This window comes from Danio rerio, chromosome 10 (assembly GCF_049306965.1).
Source record: "Danio rerio strain Tuebingen ecotype United States chromosome 10, GRCz12tu, whole genome shotgun sequence".
Lineage (NCBI taxonomy): Eukaryota > Metazoa > Chordata > Actinopteri > Cypriniformes > Danionidae > Danio > Danio rerio.
The window spans coordinates 47,697,632-47,723,358 of NC_133185.1; the positions used below are offsets into that span (position 1 = coordinate 47,697,632).

Consider the following 25,727-nt stretch of genomic DNA (forward strand, 5'->3'; position numbering starts at 1 on the left):
GGTCATTATCAATGCACTGTCACTTTAATTGAGCGTGAGCAGCGCGTCAAAAATAGACCCAGCGCCGAAACTATCTCTGCACTGCTGCTTCGGCGACGCTCACGCCTCGCTCTGACGCGCTGCTGCTGCGTGCGGTATGAAAGCTCTAATCTGTTTACATGGACGCCGAAAACACTCGCGCTGCTCACGCTCTGCTCACGCGCCGCTGACGTTTGCGGTGTGAAACAGGCGTTAGACTGGTTAAAACTATTATGCTTACAAATGTGTTGAAGAAAATCTTCTCTCCATTAAACAGAGATTGGGGGAAAAATATACAAGGGGGCTAAAAACTCTGACTTTAACTGTATATACATTTAAACATCACTTTGCATGCCTTGTCAAAAAAAAAGTATTAATTTTGAGGGATAACTGTGAACTTGGCAACCCTGAGTGAGAATGACAGCGTTCGAGCCATGAGGAACAAGCTAATCAACTACTGTAGAGCTTCTTTGAAAATAGTGGAGCTCGTCAAGGTTAATGGAAGAAGAAAGCACTTTTGGCACAATTCACGTTTTGTTTCCTGACCGCGTCTGCTGAAGCTGACCTTGTGGAAGCTGTCAGCAGCGCACAAATACTGATAAATGCCCTGTTGTGTATTTTTGAGAGTGGAGTTTTACATAGGCTTTCCAGTTAAAGGGACATTCTTGACATTTTTCACAACCTCCTGTTGTTTGGCTGTTTATAAAACTCCAATAGTGGACGGCTGCTTCTCATTCAGGGCTGTTTATGCTAATGAGGGAGGGAGGGTTAGTAGTGGGCGGGGCTTCCCCCCTCTGATGACCCGTACAAAGGGAGAATGTCAGTCAAAGTGTTTCTGCAGACTGTTTATATCCAGTCTGATTATAAAAAAATCAGTTTACTTTTATTCATTAGAGGCTGGTTATATTCACACACTGCTGACACACATCTGTGTTTAAACCCCTTTTAAAAGTGATTTCAGCATAATATCTCCCCTTTAAAGTGCTCTTTTTGACCTAGATTTGATTTTCAGTGCCGTTTGAAAACAGCATCGCTCATTTGCCTTCACTTTTGTCTTTGTGGTTGATTCGTTTTCATCTCAGACGACAGAGAGGATTTGATTTGCACAAGTAGCAAATCTCAGTGAGCGGTTATGAAAGCGTGTCGCTCAGACTTGTCTGTGTGATATGAAAATTAGATGATTAATTTAGTTCTGCCTTATATAATTTCACACTCTCTCTTAAATTCTTGAGTCATTCTCTCCACACACACACACACACACACACACACACACACACACACATTCAAGCCTCTGATATGTGCCATTATTTCTCAGAGAGGCAGCATGTCAGTTCTGTGGTAATACAATACTTGATATCCTGTGAAGGACACTTCTGTACTATCAGAGATATCACATATCAGATTTATAATATTATGCACACGTTTGACTTCTAGCTCAGAATGTAGGGCTGATCTGCTTTACTGATGAATGCTAGATGTCTATTTAGTTAGTTCAATGGTAAAATAGGAATATGGCTGTCTGGAATGCTTGATTATGATTGGTCAATCATGTCATTAAATGGTATATTCTGTTAGGGCTAAAGTACATCCAGTAGGTTACAACAGAATAGACGTCTGCCATTAAAGGGCACAAAGTTTACCCCTTTTTTATGATTTAATATTAGTATTATGGTTCTTTAAACTAGCGCACAGTTGGCAACTTGTTGCAAGTTTTCCGTGCAACAGAAATGCGGCTTAGAGAAGCCTTTACGATTAATTAACTGTGACGAATTAAAGCGCAGGTAATAGTGAAATCAGCTAATCGTTGCATCCCTATAAATGATTACAGTGCATTGTATAAAAGGCATTTTCTACAAAACATTTCCAAATGTTTTCAGCTGTCCGCACAGCTCTAGTCTAGTACTGTCCTGTTGTGCTCGGCTCAAGTTTTCTTGGGTTGAGCACTTGTTTCTGTGATTGTGTCTGTCTCTGTGTGCGCGCGCCGTCTAGTGATGGGTCGTTCATGAACGATTCGTTCTTTTTGAACGAATCTTCAATATGACTCGGGAACTACGAGTCCTCTCAAGGAGTGATTCGTTCATCCGCGCATCCGCACATTTGTGCAGGTAGTACCGTTAATTTCAAGTCTTCATCACATTGGCAGAAGCCAATCATATGCATTTAGAGCCAGAAAAAGTTTTGATCCGCTCACCTCTCGAGTCCTCTATCGGGTCTGAGTCAGTCGTTCATCACGAGCCAATCATATGCGTTTAGAGCCGGAAAAAGAATTGATCCGTTCATCTCTCGAGTCCTCTATCAGGTCTGAGTCACTCGTTCCTCACGGGCCAATCATACGGGTTTAGAGCCGGAAAAAGAATTGAAACCGTTCATTTCTCGAGTCCTCGGGTTTGAGTCATTCTGTCACGTGATGAACGAACGATCATAGCTCCTATCGGCTTAGCTAGACTGTGCATTGATTAAGATTATATGTGACTGTCAGTGTAACGTGAATGAACCCCGGGCATTTGAAGACATGAAGAGGTGAGCTGAGCAAAGAGAGAACAATACCTTCATAGACAGAAGAGCATTTAAACATTGAATTATATTATTACATTAATTACATTGAGTTATATTCTACTTTAGACTTTTGTTGTGCAATCAACCTTTTGGGCTAGTTGTAGATGTGTTTGGAAGCAATTCGTAACATTTTAATAATATTTTGGCAAATTGAACCAAATGAACGAAATGACTCGAAAAAAAGATTCGTTCATCTTGATGAACGAGACTCAAAGATCCGAGTCAGTAAAATGATCCGGACTTCCCACCAGCGCCGTCGTGGGTGTGCGCAGAGCGTGCGCGCTCCCGCTTAATGCGGCCGCGCGGGCTCTGCGTGCCTCGGACGCGTGCTCTTGTACTCGTGTTGTGTTTTGTTCTGTCAGCATCGCGCTCTTTCGGTCTCAGCATTTCCGTCTAGTTGGTTTCGGTTTTGGTGGACGCTGAGATGAAGCATGCGCGTTACCGTACGTTCACACCGAAAGCAGCGAGAGCGTCCAAGGTCGCTCTGGCCGCCCTGGCGACAACGCTGTTTGCTTTCAGCTCCTGCGGCGAGAGCGTCAAAACTCGCTACATTGATCTCATATTTAAAGGAGCCGTTGCAGCATTATCAGTTACATTCCAGCATAAAACATGTTTCTAGCGTGAAAATGTTGCGCACTTTTTATCAAATTCATAAAACAATGGAAGATCAAGTTGCGTGTGGTGTGGCTTTGCTTTATTTATCCAATATGTGTCCATATGTCTGAAATATCCTGAAGCAGCAGTACTGTTTTGTACTGTCACATCGCGTGAGATTCCCGCTTTTTTAAGATAAATTTATATAACATTAATGAACATCAGTAACTCGCCAGTAACTTATTTAATGTATGTTCCTGTAGGAAAAAATTGTAAATAATTGGAAATCCGGCGACCGCAATAATCAAACCCTTGGGAACAACTGTGGTCGGAACCAAAGTTCACAGGTCTGTGTTCTCTGAACTGCTATCAAGCGATGGACGTCTTCATTCTGATTGCTTGCCGCCGAACGGCGTCATAGCTCATTACCATAAAGTTAACTTCATTTCAACTCTCCTCGACGCCTACGCCGGCGAAGACGCGCCGCGCTGCTCCTCGCCGCCGGCTCTCATTGAAAATGAATGACTTCCGGCTACTTTGACGCTCTCGCCACTTTCGGTGTGAACGTACGGTTACATATCTGTGAGCGCACGGTAAGGTGTTTATCTATCGTGTGCTCATGTCTTGCGTCTGTTGTCAAAGCACGTGGCTCTGTGTTTACATTGTGGTCACGTGCTTTTGTTGTGTGCTTCAGTGTTGTGCTTGTGTTGTCATGAACATGCGGTTAATGGGTTCTCTCATTGGCTGCATGTTCTTGTCCTGTTTTATGTGAGCGCATGGCTTGTGTTGTCTCTGTGTCATGTGCTCTCCCGTCTTATGTCAAGTCCCACCCTCCTTGTTAACCCATTAGTTCAGTGGTTCTCAAACTTTTTTCATCAAGTACCACCTTAGCAAAAAATTGTCTCTCCAAGTACCACCAAAATGAGCAGTATTGAAATACAGTAGCGTAGTAGGCCCAGTAAAGCAGTTACAGCTCTGCACAGTTAAAAAACCTGGCAGATTACCTCAGAAATATAGCCTATATATAATATATGGCATATTATATACATCATTTTTAATAAATTTTGAATTATTTGTAGCATGTACATGAGATATTTCATTCCTCCGTGTACCACTAGAAGGAAGCCCGCGTACCACTTGTGGTACACGTACCACAGTTTGAGAACCACTGCATTAGTTAATTATGTTCATATGTTTGTGTGTTAATTTACTGCAGTTTATAATCCCCTCATGGGCGACGCAGTGGTGCAGTAGGTAGTGCTGTCGCCTCACAGCAAGAAGGTCGCTGGTTCGAACCTCGGCTCAGTTGGCATTTCTGTGTGGAGTTTGCATGTTCTCCCTGCGTTCGCGTGGGTTTCCTCTGGGTGCTCCGGTTTCCCCCACAGTCCAAAGACATGCGATACAGGTGAATTGGGTAGGCTAAATTGTCCGTAGTGTATGAGTGTGTGTGTGAATGTGTGTGTGGATGTTTCCCAGAGATGGGTTGCGGCTGGAAGGGCATCCGCTGCGTAAAAACTTGCTGGATAAGTTGGCGGTTCATTCCGCTGTGGCGACCCCGGATTAATAAAGGGACTAAGCCGACAAGAAAATGAATGAATGAATGTATAATCCCCTCATGTCTGCTGTCCTGTGCCAGTTCGTCGTCTAAACTCCCCCTGTGTTTCTGTTCTTGTCTTGCCAACCCAGCCAAGTTTGTTTGTCTGTTTGTGTTATAGTTATGCTTTTCCCCATCGGGGTAGTTTTTGTTGTTCTTTTGTTTTATTTTAATTATCAATAAATCATCCTGTGTTTGCATTTAAGTCCTCGCTCCCTCATCCTTCCCAAACCATGACACAGACCGACTGAATATATTCCCCTTATTCCTGCTGGGCGCAGTCACACATGGGCAATGGTATGAACCATTTCGGGGAGGTTAAATTTATATTAATACAGATTTATTATGATACAGATCCCAAGCCCTCCTGTAATTCACACCCTGCTTTAATGCACTTCTGAAATGCGGTGAAATTAATTTACAGTGCGGCTCTTTAAAAGACGACACGTGATAAATGATGCTCTTTGGAGCGGTGAAAGATTGAAAGTGTCGAGTAGATAATCCCAGTAAGGCATTCCCTGAATTAACTCGCCTCTCCATGAGAGATGAATGACGTAATAAGCCAGTGTGAAACTCCTGACAGTTGGTTTGGAGGAGAGAGAGAGAGAGAGGGGATATTAGCAGTGGCTTAATTACAACACTTACTCAATCCAGATAGTCAGAGTGGCCGGCGAGAGGAATAAATTAACTGGAGTGACTGCGAGAGTCAAATATTTGATGCTGTTGCCACTCTGTATGCATCTCAGGAGTCAAGTGAAGTCAAGTCTCTGGAGTAAATAGAAGGATGGGGAAGGAATGGTGAGGAGGTAATAAATCTATGTACGCTTTCACTTAGGAATTATGATTTTTAGCATATTTAGGGGTGCATTCTTATTAACTACCTTGCAAACACAGGGCCCTATCAAACACACGGCGCAATGTGGCGTGAGGCAAGACACAATTGTTGTTTGCAAGTTTCAGCTTGACTCAAGAGTCGTTTTGACATTTTGCACCACGCTGATGTATTTGCGCTTATATATGCGCCCATAGGCGTTCTGGTCTAAAAAAGCAGGCGTGTTTTGGCGCTGTAACGATGGGAGTGACACAAACAACTAAGGTTTGGATCCAAATGCAGGTTTAATCAGTGGTCAGGCAAGCAAAGGTCAATACAGGTGCAAACAGATATATGTAGACAGTCCAGAATCGTAATAAACATGCACACTGGATTAACTTTGACTGAGGCTATAATTAAGACAAGTTCACTATTTCCAATGAAGGGACGCTCATGCAAGGCAACGTGCTCTCACTTTCCAGCTGAACCTAGTTGAGATGAAAGGGAGCTTCTGTGATGGCGGGAAATGCAAACGGTTGAAGTTTAAGGAAGATGCAATGAAAAAACACGTTTGCAAACCCACCTAAAGTTACAAACAATAGCCGAAGTAACAGGCGAGAGGTCAGAAGGCAGGCGGCAGACGGAGACAAAAGGTAAACAAGGCTGAGGTCAAAACACGAAGAAACAAGACTAGGAAAACGCGTTGTAATGTCACTGTGACAGATAACAAGACTCAGCAATGACAGTTTCAAAGTGAGCTGTATATATATGTGTAATCAATATATGAGCAACATCAGCTGTGTGTATGCAATCAGTCAGGATCTGGAACTGGTTGTGTATGTGGAGCATGACTGGTTCTTGTAGTCCATTTATCAGCAGATTTGTAGTTCATGTGGATGTGAGTGTTTACCAGCGACCTCTGGTGGTTTGATCGTTGGTGAACATGCCACGTTGCTATTTTGAGGAACTAAAATATTCTGTTCAATAGATCAGATCAAAGCAGATGTATAGTCCAGCGCAGAGCGCGTTAGTTGTGCGCCTCGCTTAAACAGTGCTTAACACACACAGGATGTACAGCCATACGCAAATATCTATACAAACGAAAAATAATTAAAGGAATAAAATGTTGCAAAAAATTATACTTTCTAGCCTGCATAAATATAAAAAACCCTGCCCTCATCTCGGGGGGCTTTTCAGTTTATTCCTGACAATTTGCTTTTTTAGGTTATTATTTTTAGCAGTATTATTTATTTTATCCATATTTATATTTGTTTTAATAAAAACGAGCTTAGATTTGTCCACCGGTCAGGTGTTAGACCATATAGGGCGCAGCATGTGTATTTGGAAATAACTCAATTTTTTGAGCACACTTCGTCATTATTGTTCAATTATTCATTTGCTGGAAATTAGAGCTGAATTTAGAAATAGTTTTGAAACAAATCTTTGCGCTTAATAAACTAAATTTATTATGTAGGGTAATGGATGTCTGAGCGTACAACACGTTTCCCTATCTACTAGAGTGAAAGTGAAAGTAAATCATTCTCGCGCTGCAGATGCTCTGTTTAACTGTTTTCTCACTAGTGAAGTGTTCAGTTTTTCCACTTACAAAGTCTGTCATGTAAATAGCGAATGCGCTATGGAGTGACGCAACTGACTCTTAAACGGAATAGGAGATCAAACTGGAATTGGTTTATTCTCAAAACAAACATATAACTCATTAAGAGAATAAACTCAACCCTTTTAGACCATGCGCCACAGCGCAAAGTGGATTTTTCCATCCTTAAAATAGCAAAAGTGGATTCTGACACGCCCTTAATGCGTTTGCGCATGGATCGACAAAATAGAGCCCATAGAGTCTAAAAAAAAGCTGAGATGTTGTAACTTAAGATTGAGACAAATATGGACAAAGTCAGCCATTGGGTGGAAACTGTAGCTCTATTTTACTGCCTTTAATGAAATGTGCGAATTATACATTGACATTTGGGAATGTCATCATTTTTCTGTTGTTACTGTAATGCCTCAGTGAACCAAATCAATGATTCAAATCATTAATTTAATTACATCTCATTTATTAATCAAACTATTTTCTACTGTTTTTAGGAATAGGGATAACCCATGACAGGCTAAAAGATTGTCGACCTATTTTTTATATAAAATGGTGAATTTTGCAGAACGGGGACAATTTGCATCCCAGTAAATGGATGATTATATAAGATCACACAAGAAGTAAATTACATTTTTTTTATATATTGTAATTATATTATTTTTTACTATATACTGTATATCTTGTAGGGGTGTAACAGATCACAACCCAGTTCGGAACTTGTGTGACCTGCGTATTTATAACTATTTTAAATTCGTAGGTTAACCAAACATTTATAACAATTGCAGAGAGATCGCCTCAGGCGTCTTTCAAATCACGTGTATGAAAGCATTTAGCTTCTCTGTAAAATATACTGATGACGGAAAAAAGTTCCATTCGTGCCTGCTGTTCTCGCATAAATCCACCAGAGGCCACTGTCAACTGACTGACCAACCAACTGACCGACCGACCCCTCCCACTGCCTTCCCAAACCCCAACCAACAGTGTTTTCAAAAGCAATCAAGAATAAGAAAAGCCCTTGCAGCCGCCTGATTTTTACCCCTTCTTCAAATTTTTACGACGTTTTAACCCTGTAAGTTACTTAAATGTTTATTTTTTTGCCTTTTGTTTTAGTTTTACCTGCTTTTTAGAACTGTCTTTCGCCGGACTCGAACATCGTCCACATGGAGATAAGCGGTCAGTTGGTAGCGTGAAAAGAAACAGAAGCCGTCAGCAGCGTCATACCCCCCATATCGTTCATTTTAAAGATGAAATGAAGCCGCTTGTACCTCTGGCTACATAATTCGCGCTCTCCAGAAATGTATACAGGGGTACGTATCCACAATGAGCCTGTGTTGATTTTAATGCATGTTTAAAATTCTCAATCCCCATCCCTACAGGCCATCTAAGGTCGACATGATTATCGAGTAAAACAATGTGTTAAAATGTGCATCAAAAGCTTTTAAATCAGTAGTTTGTGATATGATTATTTTTTATCGCATAAAAGCCAGATGAGGCCAAAGAGAATAAAACTTGGAGATAAAAGGGATAAAGAGAGAGAGAGAGAGAGAGAGAGAGAGAGACCTCCATCTGTCAGCTTAACGGACTGGACGACCCGTCAACGTCCTGTGGGAGTTTCTGCAAAGAGTATTTGTTCAGCCCACGCCGTTATTAGAGCAGAACGAATCTTGTGTTTCTGCTGGACATCTGCATGAAGTGATTTATGATTAGGTGAAAACACAGATTTGCGCTGTCTTCTTTTTAAGTAACATGTTTGCGCTCAGATTTCAAGTCTATGAACATGTGCTGGATTTAGGGCGCTTAACCTTCACCAGAGTTAAATCCTTCCCCCCTATAAAATCTCTCTTAACATATTGCACATTTCTATATAAGCTAACAGCAGACTTCAATAACATTCAATATAGCGCGATGATGAACATGCAGACGACATGGTGGAGCATTGGGTAGCACTGCCCCCTCACAGCAAGTAGGTCGCTAGTTCAAGTCCCGGCTGGGTCAGTTGGCATGTCTGTGTGGAGTTTGCATGTTCTCCCTGCGTTTGCGTGGGTTTCCTCTGGGTGCTCCCCACAGTCCAAACACATGCGCTATAGGGAAATTGAATAAGCAAAATTGTCTGTAGTGTTTGTATGTAAATGAGAGTCTATGGGTGTTTCCCAGTGTTGGGTTGTGGCTGCAAGGGCATCCGCTGCATAGGACATATGCTGGATAAGTTGGCGGTTCATTCCGCTGTGGCGACCACTGATTAATAAAGGGGCTAAGCTGAAAAGAAAATGAATGAATGAATAATTTATATAAGATAAATACAGGTATACGGTTAAGGACTGGTTTGGAGGTATGGATAAGATTCTGGAAGCTGTTTTGTCAAATCATGCTTGCTGTGTATTTTATAATCTTCTGGAACATAATTAATATTGAACTGTAAGCACTTCACGAGTTTACACTTGCATTCGTTTAAATATAAAGCATATTTGGCGTGCTGTCCGGGGGGAGGGCTCTGAGCTCGAGGAGACACCCCAACTCGATTTATTCCCCTTATCAGGAAACAAAGAGGAGTTGGGATTCGAGCAAAGTATCTAGCCCGGCCCCAGAACGCTCCCCCCGGGAATATAATGCAAGAGGTGAGGTGACGGGGTGGTGGAGGGATGCTAAACTCGTGAGATGCTGCAGGTAAGACAGCTTTGGTATATATAGGGGTTGCTCAAGAACTGATTTGATGATGGGATAATTGTCAATGACGTATTCGATACTGAAACTTCTGCGCATGCTCCTCCCGAAATTTGTTTATAAAACATCACTTCTGTATTTGTGTCGTGTCCTTTGGAAGCCCAAATACAGAAACAGACGAAGCTCTGTGGAAACAGCAGTGTGTGGACGCATTTTAGCTCTATCTCTGCTACAGCGCCTCAGGCCACGGCCCTTTGTAGGCTTTGCTAAGCTAACTGTAAAAACCAAGGTTTCCTTTTGCATTGAACTTAAAACTTTTTACATTCAGAGATATTGTTTATGTTCACACAGCTACATTACACATCAACTAAGGTTTAAAATATGATATCGTAGTGGACCACCCCTTTAAAATCTCCATAAAGCAGAAGCTGTGAGCTACAACCAGTAAGTGTTTTTATTTGTTAAACTTGATCATGACATGTACAGTGTCTGGCGTTAACGGTATGCTGTAGCAACGATGTAAACAATAAGAAATGCTGTTTTTCACCGCAAACAATTTAGCTACAAATTCATATTTATCAGTCAAACAGTTGTAAACACCCACACACACTTCACAAGCGCGTATAGGTTCTCTCTATGTGTGTGCGCGACTTTGCATAGATTCTCTTTAGCCAGCTTTTCCATGCGTTTTACATCACAGTTAATGAAGTCGCAAAAGATATGTGGATGATTCATATTACTTACACAAAATATATCTAAAATATGTTTTTTTGTGATCCTATAACTCTGTAGTTAGTTGTTTTGGAAAATATAAACAGATGTTTCAATATAATGTTAACATAGGCTTTCTATGTGAGTTTATATTTCGAGATTCGCAAATGCCGCATCCGCAACCTTGGAATTTATGGGTGTCAAACTAATTGTTTCTTTGGTGCACCGTGATGCAGACGCGGACAATTCGGTATCGGTTCAGTAATGATCATAACCGGTTATTATGTACTGACGTCATTTATCTCTTATGCTCTCTGTCACGAGGGAGGCGAGCGCGAGTATTTACAACACTCAGCCAACTCAGGGCCGGCTCGTGGCATAGGCACCATAGGCAAATGCTAAGGGCGCTGTATATCCAGGAGGGCGCCAGAAAGGAGCGCGGTTCAGTTGGTTTTGTTTTCGATATTCTTGATACACATTCAGATGCAGACTGAAATAACTCAAAAACCTCTTACCCTAAAAAGATCTAAAATGTGTTTCCTACAAAAAGACAAAGCTGGTTATGTTTCACAGCTGTCTTTCTTTTTTTTCTCTCCACATTACAAACACTGCTCCGTTTAAGCCCTCGCAATATGTGTTTAGCCGGGAGAGCTCGCGCTGAGAGGAGCTCTCAGCAAGGGACCGTCAGAAAAGTGCTTATTTTTTTCGTTTTTTTTTTTTTTAGTTTTTCTGCTCCGCTCTTCGCGAGCTCTCCCTGTTGCGAGGGCTTAATTGTGTGTGTGTGTGTGTGTGTGTTTGTTTGTTTGGTGCTGTCTATGTTTGTGTATGAATGAGAGACAGTGTGGTGCTGTGTCTCTGTGTGTTTATACAGACAGCTTGTTATAGCCTCTCCTCTAAAATATAACACTGTATATGGAAAGCATCATCAATGCATCTTGATGCACCGAAATATCTAATTGAACCGAATCGAAGGCATGATAATCGTAACCGAACCGAACCGTGAGACCAGTATAGGTTCACACCTCTATTGGAATAACTCATATACAGCATGCTGCTAAATTAATTCAAGATGAATTGATTTACAGTAAGTTACTGGAGAACTGCTGCCAGTTTGTTACTGTAGAATTTACAGGAATTTGTTAAAATTGTAGCTAACAGTCTTTGTGTCTGTCTTTTTCTCCAGGTCTCCAGGCGATTGAATGCAAGCACGATGCATCGATTTCCTTCCACCCTTTAAACGCTTCATCGAATTAAGACTTATGGAGGCCAACATCACTAACATCTCCTCAGGAACGGGCCAGAAATCATGGGTGGAGTCCAACGTGTGTCCTCCGTCAGTGAGCGGCACCACTCTTCTGATCGTGGCCTACAGCACTGTCATCGCAGTGGGCTTAGTAGGCAACACATGTCTCGTCTTCATCATATCCCGGCAAAAAGAGATGCGAAACGTCACCAACATCCTCATCGCCAACCTCTCCTGCTCGGACATCCTCATGTGCGTCGTTTGCCTCCCGGTGACTGTAATCTACACCCTTATGGACCGCTGGATATTAGGCGAGACGTTATGCAAAGTCACTCCCTTTGTGCAATGCATGTCCGTAACGGTTTCTATCTTCTCATTGGTGCTCATTGCACTGGAAAGGCATCAGTTGATTATACACCCAACAGGGTGGACGCCAGCCGCTGGTCACTCCTACCTAGCCGTGGCCGTGACATGGATGGTAGCATGCTTTATCTCCCTGCCCTTCCTATCCTTCAACATCCTCACCAATGCTCCGTTTCAGAATATCAGCTTGCCGTTTAACCCGTTTAGCGATCACGTAATATGCATGGAGCTTTGGCCGTCAGAACGCAACCGTTTGGCGTACACCACCTCGCTTTTGCTTTTCCAATACTGCCTACCGCTGCTTCTCATACTGCTCTGCTACTTGCGTATTTTTCTACGTCTACGCCGAAGGAAAGACATGGTCGAGCAGGCTACGGAAGCGAGGCAAAGAAAGGCACGTGGTGCTCAGCGTGTTAACGCGATGCTAGTCGTGATTGTGGTTGCATTTGCGCTATGCTGGCTTCCGCTTAATGTCTTCAACACTATTTTCGATTGGTACCACCAGGCGTTGCCGGCATGCCAGCATGATGTCATCTTCTCCGCTTGCCACCTAACAGCGATGGCGTCTACTTGTGTAAACCCGGTGGTTTATGGATTTCTCAATACCAACTTTCAGAAGGAGCTGAAGGCGACGCTGCAGAGGTGTAACTGCGGATGGGGCGTCCCGGAGACCTACGAAAGTTTCCCACTTTCAACGGTGGCCACAGATGTCAGTAAGGTTTCATCAATGCAGCATGGCTCGCTGATTCGATCCGAACAATGCGCTCACTGCTGAATGGACCCATATTTCTTGGTATCTTAGCAGCAGAAGTCATCATAGTTGTTAAAACTCAAGAGCGCAGTCAATGGGAGAGTACAGCAAATCATTTGTTTACAATCCTATTTGGTCAAATAATAACAGAAAAACTCCACAGTGGTGTTTTCGAGACTTTCAGACAAAGGAAAATAGTGTGAGACTGAAGGCGGCAGCCAGAAGAGAGAATACAGTGGTCCCTTGTTGAGTTACGTTCTAAAAAATAATCTGTGATGTTCATCTTTATTTTTAACATTTATTCTAGATGTTTTAAGGCTGTGAAACCCCTCAACACACAGTTCATACACATTTCTCAGACAGGCAATGCATATTTCACACGATCCTCTCTTGTTTAAACACTTTCAAAGTTCAAACTTTTGTAGAAAAATAAGTCAATTGTTATAGAATGAAACCAAAGATCAAAACCTGTGCACAAACAGTCATCGCTGTCGGCAAAAGGGTCATTAAGCTTTTAAGTGAATAAAGTTGGCATCCAGTGTAATGTTCTGTTCTCTGCAGTCACTGATCCACAAAACTAAGTGAAGTTTAATTTTAAACTAATTTCGAGAGGAGCACGTGCTCATGAGTGACCCAGCTGGCCCACATTAGCCAATCACGATCCTCCAATCAAAGGATCCCAAGCCACTATGTATATCCTTATTTCCTTACAACTATCTTTGCCTGGAAGAAACCCCCCTCCTCCCCTTTTTCCACCTTCATCCAGAATGGGCGGCACGATGGCCCAGTGACTAGCACTGTCGCCTCACAGTAGAGATCTGCGCGGGACTAAATTTTGAATCCCGCTCCCGCCAGGTTTTAGCCCGAACCTGACCGCTCCCGCTTATATTCAGCATTTGTTGTCCCGCTGCCCAACCCGCCCCGTTTTCTACCCGCCGCGCCCGTTCCCGCTAACGGAAGCGGGGAGAACAAAACTGAAAACCACCCAGCTATACAGTGTCCAGACAGCCTATAACAAGCTGTCTGTATAAACACACACACACACAAGCACAAGCAAGTGACACACACACAGACAGCGTCTTGCTCTCTCTTTCATTCACAAACACACACACACACACAGAGAGAGAGAGAAAGAGAGACAGCACAAAGCTCTCTCTCTCATTTGCCCACACATAGACAGCAACAAACAAGCTAAACGCAGCTTTATTCTGTCTCATTCGCACATGCATACCTGTGCTCGTTCGCTCGGAAGTGGAAAGCGATAATGTTAGACCGCCCGCTCCCGTCCAAAATTAAACCCGCTACCAACCGCTCCCGCGCTTTATTCAGAAATGTATTCCCTCGCCGCAGAAATGTGGTCGGGTCCCGCAGCTCCCATGGTACAGCCACGGGAATGCAGACCTCTGCCTCACAGTAAAAATACCAATGGCGTTGGGTCCTCGCTGGGCAATTTCTGTGCAGAGTTTGCATGTTCTCCCCGTGTCCGCATGACTTTCCCCCGTGTTCCTCCCATTATCAAGATTTGCTCAATATTATAAATAAAATGAGCCTAAATCTTTTTCCTAAATGTCTTACTCTTAGCCTCAGCAGCAGGGAAATTTTGAGATCGACCTAAGCTCAATTTCCCCTCGCCCTGCGAAAGGGGGGGAGCCCTGGGCCCGAGGATCCCTTGAGCTCCGGGCTCTCTCCCGGGACAGTACGCCAAACAAGCTATGAATAAATTATGATAAGTGTGAATTCTAGAAAGCAGACTATCTGAGTAATGAGTAATGTTATGTAAAATGAAAGTATTCAGACGGCGCTCTGCAGAAGTATGAACAGTGTCCTGAGTCATAGCTCGGTGCCACAGACAGCCGCCGACTTGGGGCGCCGGTGTGTGTTCCCTCATGGAAACCTATAGCCCCCTTTCTACTGCACATGACAAACGACAAGCGACAAACCCAAAGTCATTTCCAATGGAGAGTAGTCCAGGAGCTGCGTAGAGTTCCGATCTCTCCGTATGCGGAAAATATGAAATATTTGAACTCCTGCGACTAGACCGTATGCAACTGGCCAACCGGATGTGATGTATTCAAGTGTTGTCCAAGCAGCTCGGTGCGTGCAACATGTGAAATAGTAGTTTTTTTGTTATTTTTTTAATCAGTCTATATTTACAAAAATTTATTTCTATTCATAAATGAATAAAAAAAATAGATATTTAATGTTGTCTCCACATTCCCTCCAAACTTTTTAGCTGTCTATGAGTTTCTAGTATTCATTCATTCAACCATGTTGAACGCACAGATAATTAAGGCTTCTTTATTCGGACACTGCGAGAATCAGCTTCTCTCCCATGGTGCCCGACAACACTGAAAGTTCTGTGCGGCTGCCACAAGGGGGCGTATTCCGACAGTCGTGTCCAAATGTCGTGTGCAGTGGAAAGGCTCCTTTCCACTGCACATGACAAGCCACAGACCGGAAGTCATTCATTTCCAATGGAGAGCAGTCCGGGAGCTGCTTGGAGTTCAGATCATCTCCGTATGCGGAAAATTCGGATCCGATTTGAACTGCGGATACGTTGAATTATTTAAACTCCTGCGACTAGACCCTATGCGACCGGATGTGGATGTGATATATTCCAGAGTTGTACAAGCAGGTCCGTGCGCTCGAGATGAGAAATTGGAGTTTTTTTGGATATTTTTGGAAATAGAAAAAACTCTATATGCAAGTAATAGAGTAATAAAAATATATTTGTTTAATGTTGTCTCCACATTCCCTTCAATATTTTAGCGGTCTGTGAGTTTGAAGTATTCATTCAATCATTCAACCATGGTAAACGCACGGAGAATAAAGGCTCTTGCTTTTGCACTTCTTTATTTCGGACACTGCGAGAGTCAGCTTCTCTCCCATGGTGCACGTCAGAACTGAAAATTCTGTGCGACTGCCACAAGGGGGCGTATTCCGACAGCTGTGTCCAAATGTCGTGTGCAGTTGAAAGGCGCCTTGAGTTTTGATGGTGACCCCTTTTATGATGGTCTTGCTGCGGACAGTTACGACCCTTTTTGCATTCTTGTTGACACACACTGCTAGCATTTATGTTAATTTGGCAAGCTGAACGCATTCTGTACTGTACAGGAAGCACAAAAGAGATTTAATGATAATGGTCTACAGCCAATCAGGATGCAGAACACAATGTGCTGTAAAAAAAAAAAAAAAGTCGAATTGCGCACAAAAAAAAAGTCGAATTGCGCACAAAAAAAGTCAGCAAAACTGTGAGACCGCGAGGTTATAGCGAGGGACCACTGTAAATTTACTATCCTGTGCCCATAGACGCTGCATTAGAAACAGCCTTGCATAAGCAGTTATTCATTTTGGGGCAAATATGCTTTAATACATACGTAAATACAAATGAATATTCATCCTTTTTTAAAAAAAATCTAATATTAAAAACTTTGAAGGATTTGAGATGCTGATAAACGCGTCATAACAGTCTTGTGAAAAGGGTCCATGAGCCGGGGGAGGCGGGAGGATGAGCTGGCACTGTTTCCATGGAGACGGCCACATTGCTATGTGGAATTCTGCATCAGTTTATACCCAGGAGATCTAAAAACAACCTCCGTTGCTTTGCTTTCGGGGGTACATGTGTGTATGAGGAGGTTTTGTTTTTTTAAAAGGGGGATAGTTCACCTGAAAATTCGCTCATTGTTTACTCATGCTTTATTTGTTTTTCACATTTCTGTTAAACACAAAAGAAGGTATTTTGAAAAAAGTTGAACACCTGTAACCATTAACTTGCATAGTAGGAAAAACAAATAAAATGGAAGTCAATGGTTACAGGTTTCATCCTTTAACATGTCTTATTTTGTGTTTAACAGATGACAGAAACTCGTAACGGTTTAGATCCACATTAGGGAAAGTAAACAGTAAGTTACAGTAATTGTAGTTTTTGGGTTAACTGTGCCTTCAAAGAGATAGTTTAACTAAAATTAAATGTTTTATCATTACTCAGTCTTTATCTGTTTCAAACCTTTATGAGTTTCTTTCTTGTTAAACACAAAAAAGGTATTTTGAAGAATGTTGAACACCTGTAACTATTCACTTCCGTAGTAAGAAAAACAAATATTATAAAAGTCAATGGTTACAGGTTTCCAACATTCTTCAAAATATCTTCTTTTGGGTTTAACAGAAGAAAGAAACTCATAAAGGTTTAGAACCACTTGAGGGAGAGTAGATAGTGAGTAAAGTATTATTTGGGGGGGGGGGGGGGGTAAACAATGCTTTTAAAGGGATAGTTCAGTCAAAACTAAAAAAAAAAAAATGTCATTATTATTTACTCATTATTTATTTGTTTCAAACTTTTATGAGCCTCTTCTGTTAAACATATGAAAGAAGATATTTTAAAGAATGTTGAAAAACCTGTAACCATTGACTTCCAGAATATTTGTTTTTCCTAGTGTGGAAGTCAATGGTTACAGGATTCATTCTTTAAAATATCTTCTTTTGTGTTCAACAGAATAAAGAAACTGATAAAGGTTTAGAAGCATTTGAGGGTTAGGGTTAAAAAGGGGTAAATAGTAAATAAATTAAATTTTTTTTGTTAATTATGCCTTTACAAAGATAGCTCAGTCTAATCTAAAACTTCTGTCATTATTATTAACTCATTATTTATTTGTTTCAGACCATTATAAGTTTCTTTCTTTTGTTGAACACAAACAAAGATACTTTGAAGAATGTTGAAAACCTGTAACTATTGACTTCCATAATATTTGTTTTTCCTAGTATGGAAGGGTATAGCCACAAGATTTATTATTCAAAATATCTTCTTTTGTGTTTAGCAGAAGAAAAACTCAAGAAGGTTTAGATTTACTTGAGGGAGAGTAAATTTTCATTTTTGGGTTAACTATGCCTTTAAAGGGACAGTTCACCCAAAACTACAAATTCTGTTATTTACTCGTCCTTTATTTGTTTTTTCTTCTGTTAAACCGAGAATAAGTTTTTTTTTTAAGTTGTAAACCAGTAACCATTCACTTCCATAGTAAGAAAAACAAATATTATGGATGACAATGGTTTCAGTTTTACAACATTCTTCAAAATATATTCTTTTGTTTTCAACAGAAAAAAAACTCATAAAGGTTTAGAACCACTTAATGTAGAGTGAGTAAATAAAATTTTGGGGGGTAAACTATGACTTAAGGGGTTATGAGTTTCTTCTGTTAAACACAAACGAAGATATTTTGAAGAATGTTGGAAACCTGTACCCATTGACTTCCATAATATTTGTCTTTCCTAGTATGGAAGTCAGTGGTAACAAGATTCCTTTTTCAAAATATCTTCTTATGTGTTTAACAGAAGAAAGAAACTCATGACGGTTTAGATTCACTTGAGAGAGAGTAAATTTTCATTTTTGGGTTAACTAAAGGGAAAGTTCACCCAAAACTACAAATTATGTTATAATTTACTCGTCCTTTATTTGTTTTTTCTTCTATCTAACCCAGAAGAAGTTTATTTATTTATTTTTTTTTATTTTTTTTTTAAGTTGTAAACCTGTAACCATTCACTTCCATAGTAAGAAAAACAAATATTATGGATGACAATGGTTCCAGCTTTACAACATTCTTCAAAATATCTTCTTTTGTTTTCAACAGAATAATGAAACTCATAAAGGTTTAGAACCACTTGAGGGTTAGGGTTAAATAGGGGTAAATACTGAGAATAACTTAAGGGTGAGTAAATGGTAAATAAATTAATTTGGGGGGGGGGGGGGGGGGTAAACTATACCTTTAAAAGGATAGTTCAGTCAAAATATCACTGTTTACTCATCATTTGTTTGTTTCAGACCTTTATGAGATTCTTCTGTTAAACTTAAAAGAAGATATTTTAAAGGATGTTGGAAACCTGTAACCGCTGACTTCCATAATATTTGTTTTTCCTAGAATGGAAGTCAATAGTTACAGGTATAATTCTTCAAAATATCTTTTTTTGTGTGTTTAACTGAATAAAGAAACTTATAAAGGTTTAGATCGACTTGAGGGAGAGTAAATGTTCATTTTTGGGCTAACTATGCCTTTAAAAACGACAAATTCTGTAATTATTTACTCGTCCTTTATTTGTTTTTTCTTTCTATTAAACCCAAAAGAAAGTATGTTGAACAACAACAAAAAAAGTTGTAATCCTGTAACTATTCACTTCCACAGTAAGAAAAACAAATAATATGGAAGTCAATGGTTACACGTTTCCAACATTCTTCAAAATATCTTCTTTTGGGTTTAACAGAAGAAACTCATAAAGGTTTAGAACCACTTGAGGGAGAGTAAATAGTGAGTAAATTGTAGTTTTTGCCTTAACTATGCCTTTAAAGAGAGTGTCCTGTCATTATTATTTATTTACTCATTTATTTCACCAGCATGGACCATGCCACACTTTAAGCTAGACCTTATTGTAGGGATGTAGGGATGAAGGGAGTTGTAAGAGAACAGTGGGATGAAGGGGAAGGGAAGTAAAAGGATAAATAGTGAACAGGTAGGTAGGTTGATCAGGCACCCCATGATGATGCAGAGACTCATTGTGGGGGTAAAGTCTCTGTAATATTTTGGTAGAGTGATTGGACCCCCTAATTCAACCTAGGAGGGAAGAGAGGGTTTAAGGATTGTTAACGGGAAGCATGGAAATAGAGGAAGGGAGGGTGGGTTCAAGAGAATGAGAAGAACAGTGCTAGAGGGCTGGTCTGCCTTAAATAAGTTTTAGGGAGTAGGTGATTGGTTTAGATGATTAAGTGAGGCGTTGTCCCACTGCCGAACCTTTGTTAACAAGTTCACTCCATTTGTTGCAAACCTTTAAGAGTTTCTTTCTTCTGTTAAACACAAAAGAAGATATTTTGAAAAAGGTTGTAACCATTTACTTCCAGAAAAAAAAATGCTAATGTTATTTTGACCCAAATTGGGTAACATATGAACTAACCCAAACATTGGGTTAAATTTGGTCCTATTCATTTAGAAACAAAGCAACTATTCCTATTACACCCAGAATTGGGTTGGAATATCACAGCATTTTATAGAGTAGTATTTGTTTTTCCTACTATGGAAGTCAATGGTTACACATTTCCACCATTCTTTAAAATATCTTCTTTTCTGTTTAACAGAAGATCCTTTATTTGTTACAAACCTTCATGAGATCTGACATTCTTCTGAACATTCTTCAAAATATCTTCTTTTGTGTTTAACAGAAAAGTAAAACTCGTTTAGATAGCATTTCCAACATTCTTCAAAATATCTTCTTTTGTGTTAAACAGAAGAAAGAAAGTCAAACCACTTAAGAGAGAGAGATAGAGAGAGAGAGAGAGTAAATAATGGGTAAATATTCATTTTCGCGTGAACTACCCTTTTAAGGATTGCAAGTCAGTGCTGTCTCTGATTACCGGATGTATATTTAATTTTTAATGCGATTGTTCCAGCGATGACCTGTTATGACAGGAATGATTTATGAAGCTGCATTGTTTTAGAGCTCACGAGTTGTTGATATATTGAAAGTAAATGTTCTCTGTTAAAATGACTGTAGCAGGGAGTCAGTGCCCTCACCAAAGTCTTCATTCTGTTTATGTGTTGTTGTGGTTGTTGTTTAATGCAGTGGTTCCCAAACTTTATTCTGCATGCAAGGCCCCCTTTATGAAGAGAAAAAAAAAACATTTTTAGCCCCTTCTACAGAAGTTTTCAGCATCATAACTCTGCATAAATCATAATAAAATGCTGATTTTTTTTCATTGTTTTATAGAGAATATACAGTAGTAATTCAGCAGTAATTTTTACAGTAAATAAAAACATTCTCAGAGATGATTAAGACAGCTTCCCCTTACTATTTCAACTTCAAATTGTCAGAAACACAACATTATAATAATACAGCATGAATTATAATGCATTATTTGTACCATTTTAATCTTATTGCATCTCACTGTTATTGCACAACCACTAAACCTGATATATTATGAATCTATATGTCAGGTATCTGCATTATAAGTGGAAAAGTGGAGTCTTGTATCCCTCTAAAGACGATTATTTATCATAAAATGATGCATATTATATACATGATACTTCATACAACATGAATTATGATGCATTATTTGTATAATTTTCACTGTTATTGCTTGAAAACAACCACTAAAACTGATAAAACACCTAAATTATACATAAGATATGACAAATAGTGTTAAATTATGAACGTATATATGTCAGATATCTAAGTTATAAGTGTGATAGTAGGGTCGTGTATCACTAAAGATGATTATTTAGCATAAAACAATGTACATTTACCTTCACACGACATGAATTACAATGCATATTTGTATAATTTTCTCCATTATTGCATGAAAATGATCACTAAAACTGACAAAAGACTCAAAGTATATATAATATATGACAAATGGTGTTAAATTGAGAACTTATTTGTCAGGTATCTGCATTATAAGTGTGAGAGTGGGGTCTTGTATCACTCTAAAGATGATTATTTAGCATCAAACGATGTACATTACAAACATTATCCTTCATCCGACATGAATTATGATGCATTATTTCTATGATTTTCACTGTTATTGCTTGAAAACAACCACTAAAACTGATAAAACATCTAAATTATACATAAAATATGACAAATAGTGCTAAATTATGAACGTATATATGTCAGATGTCTAAGTTATAAGTGTGATAGTAGGGTCCTGTATCACTAAAGATAATTATTTAGCATAAAACAATGTACATTTACCTTCACACGACATGAATTACAATGCATATTTGTATCATTTTCTCCATTATTGCATGAAAATGATCACTAAAACTGACAAAAGACTCAAAGTATATATAATATATGACAAATGGTGTTAAATTGAGAACTTATTTGTCAGGTATCTGCATTATAAGTGTGAGAGTGGGGTCTTGTATCACTCTAAAGATGATTATTTAGCATCAAATGATGTATTACAAACATTATCCTTCATCCGACATGAATTATGATGCATTATTTGTATAATTTTCTCTGTTATTGCTTAAAAACAACCACTAAAACTGATAAAACATCTAAATTATACATAAAATATGACAAATAGTGTTAAATTATGAACGTATATATGTCAGATATCTAAGTTACAAGTGTGATAGTAGGGTCGTGTATCACTAAAGATGATTATTTAGCATAAATCAATATACATTTACCTTCACACGACATGAATTACAATGCATATTTGTATCATTTCCTCCATTATTGCATGAAAATGATCACTAAAACTGACAAAAGACTCAAAGTATATATAATATATGACAAAAGGTGTTAAATTGAGAACTTATTTGTCAGGTATCTGCATTATAAGTGTGAGAGTGGGGTCTTGTATCACTCTAAAGATGATTATTTAGCATCAAACGATGTACATTACAAACATTATCCTTCATCCGACATGAATTATGATGCATTATTTCTATGATTTTCACTGTTATTGCTTGAAAACAACCACTAAAACTGATAAAACATCTAAATTATACATAAAATATGACAAATAGTGTTAAATTATGAACGTATATATGTCAGATATCTAAGTTATAAGTGTGATAGTAGGGTCCTGTATCACTAAAGATAATTATTTAGCATAAAACAATGTACATTTACCTTCATACGACATGAATTACAATGCATATTTGTATCATTTTCTCCATTATTGCATGAAAATGATCACTAAAACTGACAAAAGACTCAAAGTATATATAATATATGACAAAAGGTGTTAAATTGAGAACTTATTTGTCAGGTATCTGCATTATAAGTGTGAGAGTGGGGTCTTGTATCACTTTAAAGATGATTATTTAGCATCAAACGATGTACATTACAAACATTATCCTTCATCCGACATGAATTATGATGCATTATTTGTATAATTTTCACTGTTATTGCTTGAAAACAACCACTAAAACTGATAAAACACCTAAATATACATAAAATATGACAAATAGTGCTAAATTATGAACGTATATATGTCAGATATCTAAGTTATAAGTGTGATAGTAGGGTCGTGTATCACTAAAGATGATTATTTAGCATAAAACAATGTACATTTACCTTCATACAACATGAATTACAATGCATATTTGTATCATTTTCTCCATTATTGCATGAAAATGATCACTAAAACTGACAAAAGACTCAAAGTATATATAATATATGACAAATGGTGTTAAATTAAGAACTTATTTGTCAGGTATCTGCATTATAAGTGTGAGAGTGGGGTCTTGTATCACTCTAAAGATGATTATTTAGCATCAAACGATGTACATTACAAACATTATCCTTCATCCGACATGCATTATGATGCATTATTCGTATAATTTTCACTGTTATTGCTTGAAAACAACCACTAAAACTGATAAAACATCTAAATTATACATAAAATATGACAAATAGTGTTAAATTATGAACGTATATATGTCAGATATCTAAGTTATAAGTTTGATAGTAGGGTCGTGTATCACTAAAGATGATTATTTAGCATAAAACAATGTACATTTACCTTCATACAACATGAATTACAATGCATATTTGTATCATTTTCTCCATTATTGCATGAAAATGATCACTAAAACTGACAAAAGACTCAAAGTATATATAATATATGACAAATGGTGTTAAATTGAGAACTTATTTGTCAGGTATCTGCATTATAAGTGTGAGAGTGGGGTCTTGTATCACTCTAAAGATGATTATTTAGCATCAAACGATGTACATTACAAACATTATCCTTCATCCGACATGCATTATGATGCATTATTCGTATAATTTTCACTGTTATTGCTTGAAAACAACCACTAAAACTGATAAAACATCTAAATTATACATAAAATATGACAAATAGTGTTAAATTATGAACGTATATATGTCAGATATCTAAGTTATAAGTTTGATAGTAGGGTCGTGTATCACTAAAGATGATTATTTAGCATAAAACAATGTACATTTACCTTCATACAACATGAATTACAATGCATATTTGTATCATTTTCTCCATTATTGCATGAAAATGATCACTAAAACTGACAAAAGACTCAAAGTATATATAATATATGACAAATGGTGTTAACTTGAGAACTTATTTGTCAGGTATCTGCATTATAAGTGTGAGAGTGGGGTCTTGTATCACTCTAAAGATGATTATTTAGCATCAAACGATGTACATTACAAACATTATCCTTCATCCGACATGAATTATGATGCATTATTTGTATAATTTTCTCTGTTATTGCTTAAAAACAACCACTAAAACTGATAAAACACTTCAATTATATATAAAATATGACAAATGGTGTTAAATGTCAAATATCTGCATTAAAAGTGTGAGAATGGGGTCCTGTATCACTAAAGATGATTATTTAGCATAAAATGATGTACATTACCCTTCATACGACATGAATTAAAATGCATTATTTGTATAATTTTTACTATTACTGCATGAAAACAACCACTAAAACTGATAAAACACTCAAATTATATATATAAAATTAAATTTATATGTTAAATTATGAACTTATTTGTCAAATTTCTGCATTGTAAGTGGGAAAGTGGGGTCTTTTATCCCCCTACATACAATTATTTACCATAAAATGATGTATATTATATACATTATACTTTATACCAGTGGTTCTCAACTGGTTTGGCCATGGGACCCACATTTTTACATGGTCATCAAGCCGCGACCCAAATTTTTAGGAATTATAATATGATATTAGGAATTATAATTCATTTGTATTTAATTGTTAACATACACGACTAGTGACAGATAAATTATGAGAAAATCACCAAGACTTACAAATAAACAATATTTTATTGCTCTCATTTAACAAAATAGATCAAATTATAGAAATATTACAGAGTAAAAACGTCAAATACTGTAAACAGTGGTTAGTGCAAGGAAAAGTTAAGTTACCATGAACTAAACTGAACTGTTTATAAAACATTAACACTGATCTGGTTGAACTGAACAGCAACCAGCAAACTGAAGTAAACTTATTAAAATAATCATAACCAATTTATAATAATCAGCAGTTATTTGCTGTTCTGCATTTGTGTGGGCTTTCTTGGCCATTGCTACACGGTGAGCACAGTAAGATGTACTTGTACTTGTTTTGAACATGAATATGTCAGGCACTAGTCGTCTTAGAAAAATAGTCCACTGGTTTTTCCTTGTAACTGGGATGTTTGGTTTCTAAATGTCGTTTTAATTTAGGTTTCATTTCTCTCGTGAAAGCACCTCACTACATATGACACACTGAGGTTTTAAGCCTTTTTGTCGTCAAAATATGTAAATCCACACTTTACATATTCGGGGTCGTACTTGCGCTGGAATTTCACATGTCAAAAGGGTATATGAGGAGCTTACGTTAGTGTTGTTCCCATACTGATAAACTTCCGGTGCCTGTTATTGTGGACTTTTTTTCCCATTTTATACGGTTCCTTTTACAGCATCGATGTTGTAATGTCATTAAAATACATTCATTTAGTTGCTCAAGCGAAAACGAGAAAAAAAGCCGTTTACTCGCACACGCCCCTCAGAATCAGCAGGCTAGCGCAGAAGCTCCATTAAATATACTGGGGTAAAATAAATGCTCATATTATAAAGACATGGCGGGGGGAAATGTAATTTAATGCGGCGCTTCTTGTATAATCTGAGGCCCACTTTATATCGGATATCACTCAGCCAGTGGAGATCGCTCGATTTTTAAAGAAAACAGACCTTAAACGCGCCGGTTTTTGCATTGCAGTTCGCCAAAAGCGCTTTACCCAGGTTACTGGCAAATTAAAAGTCCCACTAGCATG

The 25,727-nt window shown here is 38.6% G+C and overlaps 1 protein-coding gene across 3 annotated transcripts in view; it reads left to right on the top strand.

The window, feature by feature from the left end:
• npy8ar (neuropeptide Y receptor Y8a) overlaps window positions 1–17,186 on the top strand; it is a 44,718-nt gene extending 27,532 nt beyond the window's left edge. Inside the window, exons 2-3 of one of the 3 annotated variants that reach the window (XR_012385792.1) lie at window positions 11,735–14,825; window positions 15,348–16,117. Coding sequence is in view for 2 of the 3 variants with exons in the window: in XM_068223724.2 (XP_068079825.1) it covers window positions 11,751–12,932 (1,182 nt within the window). In the remaining variant the exon portion in view is untranslated. 3 annotated transcript variants of the gene reach the window in all.
• The last annotated feature ends 8,541 nt before the right edge of the window (window positions 17,187–25,727 follow it).